This window comes from Orycteropus afer, unplaced genomic scaffold (genome assembly GCF_000298275.1).
Source record: "Orycteropus afer afer isolate SDZICR_OR568_19922 unplaced genomic scaffold, OryAfe1.0 scaffold00014, whole genome shotgun sequence".
In the NCBI taxonomy this organism is placed as follows: domain Eukaryota; kingdom Metazoa; phylum Chordata; class Mammalia; order Tubulidentata; family Orycteropodidae; genus Orycteropus; species Orycteropus afer.
In genome coordinates, this window is record NW_006921601.1 from 15,565,690 (window position 1) to 15,574,332 (window position 8,643).

The 8,643-nt window shown below is 37.8% G+C and overlaps 1 protein-coding gene across 1 annotated transcript in view; it reads left to right on the forward strand.

Annotated features, from left to right (window-relative positions):
• The first annotated feature begins 6,743 nt into the window (after positions 1 to 6,743).
• CUNH11orf58 (chromosome unknown C11orf58 homolog) overlaps positions 6,744 to 8,643 on the forward strand; it is a 16,748-nt gene continuing 14,848 nt past the window's right edge. The window contains exon 1 of the mRNA XM_007955468.2: positions 6,744 to 6,806. Within this exon, the coding sequence (XP_007953659.1) occupies positions 6,744 to 6,806 (63 nt within the window). The remainder of the gene's footprint in view (positions 6,807 to 8,643) is intronic.

The window sequence follows — 8,643 nt, forward strand, 5'->3', positions numbered from 1 at the left end:
GGGGGGACCAGGTTTGCTGGTCTGAGAGCCTGGTGGAACCACTGAGACCAAAAAAAGAAAAAAATGTAACAAAATTTATTGTGATAGTTGTGCAACTCTGTGGATACAGTTAAACACAGTGACTTGTATACTTTAAATAGGTGAATTGTAGGGAATGTAAACTATAGCTTGATAAAGCTACTATTAGAAAATATTGAAGACAAATGCCAAAATATTATGATTAATGGAAAATATATATAATATAAAAATTGTTATAATAACAATAATCTAAAACCCTAACTTATATTATCCTGAAAGTTGGAGAAGGCAAAACCAGGCCAGAGTAAAGGTGCTAAATTTAAATTTGTCACACAGACAAGGAGTCATGAGTCCCAGTAATAAAAGTTAGAATATAATCATTAGCAGTATTAAAAACAAAATATATCCTCAAATCACTAGAAAAAGATATTAGAAAGGATTACACTAAAATATTAACAATAGTTACCTTAAAGTGATGGTATGATGAGTAATTTTTTCTCTTTATACTTTATTTTCCTGTTTTTCTCTTTTTTAAAATCCTATTTTATTTACTTGTATGTTTATTTGCAGTTAAACTTTTTAATAGGTTAATATATTCAAATAACTCAAAATGTAAAAGGTACAAAAAGTAGAGTGAAAAGTCTCCTTGCCATCAGTGTACCCAGCTACCACTACCCTACCCATGGAGTCAACAAATGTTATCAGTTTCTTATGTATCTTGTGGAAATATTTTATACATATTGATTATTTTCCCTCTTTCTAATACAAGCACAGTATAACATATGCACTATTCTTCAGCTTGCTTTTTTTCTAATTTAATAGTATATCTAGGAAACTGTCCTACATCAGCATCTATAGAGCTTCCTTTTTTTTAATGGCTACATAGTAAGCCAAAAAGCTCTAGTAGAGCAGTGGTTAAGTGCTTGGCTGCTAAATGAAAGTTCAGTGGTTTGAAACCACCAGCTGCTCTGCAGGAGAAAGGTGAGGCAGTCTGCTTCCATAAAGTTTTATAACTTTGGAAATCCTATGGGGCAGTTCCACTCTGTCCTGTAGGATTGCTAGGAGCTGGAATTGACTCATATTCCACTATGGATACTATCCATTATGGATATACCATAATTTATTTAGCCAGCCTTATATTAATATGTTACATTTATAAGTGGCAAGAACAATAAAATGATTTTGTTTTTTTTAAAAAGGAAAAATAAAATGTTCTCAATCAAATTTTCCCTGCAAAAGAAAAAAGACTAACACACATTGATTTAAACTACAGGTTCCCTCTGACAATATCTACTAGAATACTGTATAGATGAGATGCAGCCAGATGTTAGAAGATATGCATCAACAACACCTTGATGAAGCAACTTTATAAGTAAATCCATTTTTCAATTTTCATTCCTTTTTAAGTGTTTAAGTATATATGAAACAATCAAGCCAATATTTATGTTACCACATTTTAAATTACAGAAGTCCTCTGTTAAATCCACACATGCAATGGACAAAATGGAAATTCACCTCATTATCAACCATCATCAACCATAAACACTTTTTTATTTATACCTTGTTGATATGGATTGAATTGTGTGCTCCCAAAATATGTGTTATAAATCCTAATTCCTATACGTGTGGTTATAATACCATTTGGGAATGGGTTTTCTTTGTTAAGAGGGCATATCAGTGTAGGGTGTATTTTAAGCCAAGCACCTTTAAAATATAAAGATAATACAAGGACAAGCAAGCAACCAGGGATGGTGGAAAAATAGATGCCAAGTCACATGAAGATCACCAGTGAACCAAGAAACAAGGAACTTCCCCCAGAGCTGACAGAGAAAGAAAGATTTGCTCCAGAGCCAGCACCCTGAATTCAGACCTCAAGCCTCCTAAACTATGAGAAAATAAAAGTCTGCTCACTTAAGACACCCACTTGTGCTGCTTCTGTTATAGCAGCACTACATACCTTAGGAGCTCTGGTGGCACAGTGCCTAAGGCATTTGATTGTTAACCAGAAGGTTGGCAGTTCAAACCCACCAGCCACTCTGTAGAAGGAAGATGGGGCAATCTACTACCATAAAGATTTATTGCCTTGGAAATGTAATGAGGGTTGCTATGAGTCAAAATTGACTCGATGGCAGTGGGAGATATCTAAGACATTTATCTGCACGATGCTGTATTAGGTCCTACAATTCCAATTACATTATGCCTTCAAAATCAATTTCAAGATGGGCTTCATCTCTTGGTTTGGCACAGTTGAACAATCTTTTCCTATGGCTTCAGTGACAGTAAACTCCTTGCTCCACTTCTACATCTATTTTCTGATCTCAGGCTCTCCTTTTTCACTCTAGCCTTAACTGTTCTTTTCTTCCCCCAAGTATGGAGCACATGCTCCACAGGTGAACTCAGCTACTGTCTTAGATTGACTAATCATCTTTAGATGGATGATTTCCAAATTTATGGCTCCCTTTCAACTCTGAAGCCCATATATCTAACTACCTACAATACTACTCCACGTGGTATCCCACTAATGCTTTAAATTCAACATGTATAAAATATATTATCTTACCATATAAACCTGCTCTTCTCTCATCTCATCCATTTATATATTAATACAACAAAAATATATTGAAAGATGGTTCATATACAAGCCATGGTGCTAAGCTTAGATTCTACCCAAAAGCAGCTCACAGTCTAAAATAGCCAGCAAAACTTGTATTTTTCTTCATATCTCTATTATAGCACATAACTTATTTTTGTTGTAACTAGTGGTTGATAAGGAGCTCTGGTAGCATAGTGGCTAAGGCACTTGACTGCTAACCAGAAGGCTGGAGGTTCAAACCCACTAGCCACTCTTCAGAAGGAAGGTGGGGCAATCTACTTCCGTAGTGATACTGCCTCAGAAACCCAAGGAGGGGTCGCTATGAGTCGGGTCCAACTCGACAGCACATAACAACAACAACAACAAGTGGTTGATAGGGAGCTCTGGTAGTGTAGTGCCCAAGGCATCTGGCTGCTAACCAGAAGGCTGGCCATTCAAACCCACCAGCCACTCCTGAAAAGGAAGACTGGGCTATCTACTTCCATAGTGATACTGCCTCAGAAACCCAAGGAAGGGTCATTATGAGTTGGATCGACTCAACAGCAGTGAGTTTGGTTTATTTATTTATTTATTGGTTAGTGGTTGATAGCAATCAAGATAAGTAAGAGTAATAATAGAAAATAAGACTAGAATTGATGATTAAGGTCAGAATATAGACTTAATTTATATAAAATGGGAAGATCAGGGAGATTTTAAGCAGGAAAATTTCTAGTCTATTTTTAGAAGATGACGTGTAAAATGGACTTAACTGGGGAAATATCACGGGACTGAGATTATCTGAACATGAATATGTGTAGTAAGAGATTCAAACTCAATGTTTTTACAGCCCGGCTTTGATCAACCCATCGTTTTGTCTCAAACTACAATATTTTATGCTTATGAAATTTCAGTCACCTTGGACATTGACCATTTCCTGAAGATACCTCCCTCTCCATCTCCACTTTTAATTTGTAATTTACTCATGCACACTGCCTGATACATACTTGGCCCCCTAAATAAATGTTGCTATATTGGCACAGTGGAAAGTGTATGGGCTTTTGGAGTTAGACAGATTTAAGTAATGAATCCTAGCTTTGCCACTTATTAGCTGTATGACTTTGGGCAAATTCTTTAACTTTTCTTAAGCTCTTTTTATCTACATACTCACCTAACACTTCTTGCAAACTGTTGTGAGGCTTTGAGATCAATTATAAAAAGCACCTACCAAAGTATATGGTGTATGGTGTACAGTGGATATTCAATAAGCAATAGTTATGACTATTGGTGTAAGAGTTTTTTTTTTTTTTTTTTAAGTCTCATGTGAAACAGCAGATTTTCTGTAAGGGTATATTCTTTGGACTTTTTATTTCTTCTTTATGTTTGTTAATTCTGCTCAGTTATGAGTCGAATAAAATATTAATATATGTACTGAACAAACATTTACGATTGTTTTCTATGTGCTAAGCATTGGGTATATAAAAATTTAGGAAGGGATAAGCTCTAAGGTCAGGAAAGTATTTAAAAGCTCTTTTAGAGACAGACTCTCCACTCCTTACCTTTAGTATTCAAAAAAGGACATCACTGAGTTTCTGAGCCTCATGAGATGCTACTCTATTATACTGTATCATTTCATCCTCCCTAAATTAAATCAAAAACACTTGCTGACTACTTTGTGTCAGGCACTCTGCTAGAAGCTACAGAAACAAAAAATAGAAATGAAATGTTTCAAATTTTCCCTTGTAACAGAGTATCTGCTTAGTTTTGAACACAACAAGGAGAGTACTGCTGGGTTTCTGTTCCACATATGCATTGCCATTCTATTACATTGTATAATTTCATCCTTACCTATAGGCTTCTGTATATGAAACTGCATAAAATCTGACAAAATGATCCAGTCTTTATTATTTCCTATGTTACTTTTTGGCTTGTGATCTTGTTTTATGATAGCTTGATGATTTAGCCATCCAGGTGTCAACAATTCTGGTGAAGAAATAAGACATATTGCTAGGTCATTGAAATTCTCTGGACTTTCACCAGTTAGTATACCAAACCCAACCCAACCCACTGCTACTGAGTCAATTCTGACTCATAGCAACCCTTTAAGAAACCCATAGGGTTTCTAAGGCTTTTACATAAGCATCCTGGCATCTTTCTCTGGAGGAGTGGATGGTAGGTTCAAACCTCCAATTTTTTGGTTAGCAGCTGACTGCTTTAATCACTGCACCACCAGAGCTTCTCCAGTTAGTATACTGTTAGAATTATTAACTTCCCAATCCTACTGATTGTCCTTTTTATTTCAGAATTCTGTTAGCAGTCTAAATTACTTTCAGCCATCCCATTCCATTTGTTTATTGGTTATATAGCTCAGAGTTCTAAATTGTATTGTATATATTGACAAATACATTGGAGGTGAAATGTAGTCCATCCTAGAAAACTCTGTAATTTAGATGTGATTATATTTACAAAATCTTAGAATCATGGAGTATGCAAAATATTTTAATTCACAGCAAAGAGCAAGCAACTACTTCCACAAAGTGCTTTCTCTCGACATGTTTTTACTCCTCTGACTTGATTTACAATTCACCACAGAATTAAATAGATTAAGGTGTCTTTGCTTGGTTATACTTATAAAATATGACCCAAAAGTTTTTTTCCTTCATATGATTGCAATGCTATTATGTTATTCATCTTCGTCTAAAAGAAAGGAGAATTTGGATATATGATACCCAAATTGGATTTTAAAAATTAAAGAACGGTCTTCCACTGGTCACAGTTCTAAAAATGTTCAGGGATCATCTGAAATCTAGTAAAGGGCTATTTCTACACAAACTGGAGAAATAAGTCAATTCAAAAGCTAGTAGTAAAGCACTGTTTTACAGACAGCTCGCAGTACCAAAATGCACACTAGGCCTGTGGCTGTCATACCATTTACTGATTTTTGCTTTAAAATTAAGTTAAAAATAAAAAAAATCCACTCTTTAATCAAGGTCAGATAGCTTCAGAATAAGTAAAGACAAGGATCCTGCCAGAAAGTTTTACATAGTTGGGAAGGCAGCCACGTTTAGGCCTGGTTAAAAACTCAGACACCTTGATACTGCAAGAAGATAGAAGACTGAGAAGACTAGAAGTTGCCAGAGGCTGGAGGAAGAGGGTAATAGAAATGTACTGCTTAATGGTTAAATATAGTTTCCTTTTGGGATGATGAGATTATCTTGGAGCTAGATAGAGGTAATGCTACATAACACTGGGAGAGTACTAAATGCTTCTGAATTGTAAAATTTAAAATGGCTTATATGAATTTCATTCCAATAAACATTTGAAGAAAAAAAAAAAGCGATACAGCGCTTTCTGGCAGAGATGAAGTGATTCATTTGGTGAAGGCCCAGATATTACGCCTACAGACAAGCAGTGAGGTGTTAAGAGGCTCACTCCCACCTCACAGGAAGCTGTGTGGAAAGTTTACAGAATTCCCTCAGGGGGACCCTGGCTTAGGAAAAGAGAAAGTGGCATGCTATTTGTCATAATCTTCTAGGAAACGGCACCGTCGGTCACTTATAAATCACTTGTTAGGTACAGAAAGCTAGCATTAGGGTGGTAACGGTGGCAGCCATTTTTCCCCCCTTTTCTTAAGGTTTTTCTCCTGCAGGAAGAGCACTCGAGGATTCAAAAGACATTACATTTAAACCTTGGTGCTTTACTACAAAGGATGCATTTGCCAACCGGATAGCGTCTCACGGTGAAACGTGAAAACTCAGTCTAAATCTCTTTCTGCAGCAACGAAACTTCCCACCAACGTTCACCGCCATTATCATCCGCGGAAAAGCTCTCTCTGCTTGCCGAAGAAGGCGGAGCTTCACGGTGCACTCCCGCCACGCTGCGCGACCTGAGCCGCTGGGCTTCCTGGGAGTTGTAGTTTTAGTTACCCATCCATCTCCTCTGTTCAGGTGGCTGTAGAGTAAGCAGAAAACTGTAACTCCCAGAGTGCTCCGGGGGTGGTGAGCGGCCGCAGCAGTGACGTTTGTGGCTGAGAAGGTCCAGAGCTCTGCGTTCTGGAAAGGCGCTGCTTGGGCCCGTGTTAGAGTGCAGGCTGCTGGCGAGACGGCTGAGGAGAAGGGCGAGTGGATTCGGTATTCCCGTCTGGATCTCCGCAACGATGAGTGCTGCTAGGGAGTCTCATCCGCATGGGGTGAAGCGTTCAGCCTCCCCGGACGACGATGTAAATAACAATGGTGGAGTGGATGAGGGTTGAGGCCTACTAAAGGCTGGGGTAGGCCGGGAAGGGTGGATGAAGGAGGAAGCACCTGAGGTGGCCCAAAAGGGGAAATCTAAGGAATGAACCAAAAGAAAGACTGATAAATGTCTCCCTTCTTTAATTAGGGTCGAAGGTTTGAAAAGGTCTACACGCCAAGAGTCAGACCTGCGTAGGAAGGGCGGTTGAAGAAATCCTGAGAGGATGGAGAAGTCAAAGAGCCTAGTCAGGGGCCCCTGATATTTGCGTATTTGAGGGCTGATACAGCTTCGTTCTTAGGCTTTTCTACTCAAAATAGAAATAAGAGTCTCCCCCTTTTAGTTTTAAAATTCTCCTTTGACAGTGTCAAGATGTTCGTGCAAATCGGAACACATCTTTCGGTAGGGATTATTTTCGCAGCATATTATTAATTAACTGTACTGTTAAGAGTAAACAGAATCGTATTGAACCAAAAATTGTACCAGAGAACTAATTTGGTACTGTTGCATGGTGATGGGGTCTAAGGCAGTGACCTAGAAGCCCATTTTGATGTCAAATATCAAATACCTCATTCTCCTTTTCCTCACCACCCCTCCCCACTTGTCAATTTAAGTAGCAAACCATTCCTTCCTTAAAGTAATCTATTAAATATTTACTGTTATGCTAGGTATTGAGGATTCAAAAATGAGTAAGTATGGTGCTTATCTTACGCCTTTTTGTATATTTGTCCTAGTTCTACCACAGTGTGAGAGACTGCACATAACCAGTAAACAGAAAACTAGGTCCTTTATACAAAAAATGCCATCAGGACTTTTATGGGTAAGTTATTGAGAGGGAGACAGGAAGTAGAGCTAAGGAGGTCTTCACTGGAGAGGCCATGTTTAAGGATGAAGGAGTGAAATCTAAATGAGATGGTGTTCAGGCACGGTGAGTACTGGCACAGTAAGGATCTTTAAGGAAATTAGTTTAGCTCCTCAGGAAGATTAGTAACCAGTGTAGCCCTTGGATGTTAATGGTTATCCAGTGAGGTTTATCCAGTAAGCCCTATTTCTCCGTGCTACTGGCTTACTGCCTTTTAGACTTTTTAGTATGATTTAGTACTTGTTAGCAGTTTATCTAAGGATCTCTGGTGTTGCAGTGGTTCAGGCATTCATCTTTCTGCAGGAGAAAGATGAGGCAGAGTGCTTTCGTAAAGTTTTACAGCCTTGGAAACCCTATGGAACAGTTCTATCCTATTCTTTAGGGTGACTATGAGTTAGAATCTAGTTGATGACAGTGGATGGATTAGGAGTTTTAGAGTAACCTGACTGCTGTTGTTTTCCTCCTGGTAATTGTGACTTGATTGCTAGGATTTCAGGCACCTGTTTTGATAGACAAATAATCTTAAACTGACAGAAAACTCCAAGTAATATAATGTAATTTAACAAAGTTAAGGTTGGTAGTGGTAGTCAGGAACCATCTAGTTCTTGTTATCTCAGGATTGAGGAGGCTGAGGTTCCCATGGTCCTTTAGTCCTTTGGACAATGTTTCCATGCATCTTTGATTTTCTTCACTGTGCTTTAAAAGAAGACTTTTGAGACCAATAGTCTCTACAGCTGCTTGTGTGATCAGTTTAAACTTTCTGCAATCCAAAAATCATCTCATTGAAGAAGATTGTTATAGTTTCAGTTCAATATTAGGGTCAAATGCTTATATGTTGCTAATGTTACAGTGCAGTAATACAATAACTTGTCCCGTGATAATGACTTTTTTGTCATGAATTTTTATTACCTTACTGGTAATTAGGGTTGTCTTTAAGTACCTTATTATTATTTTAAAAGTATAT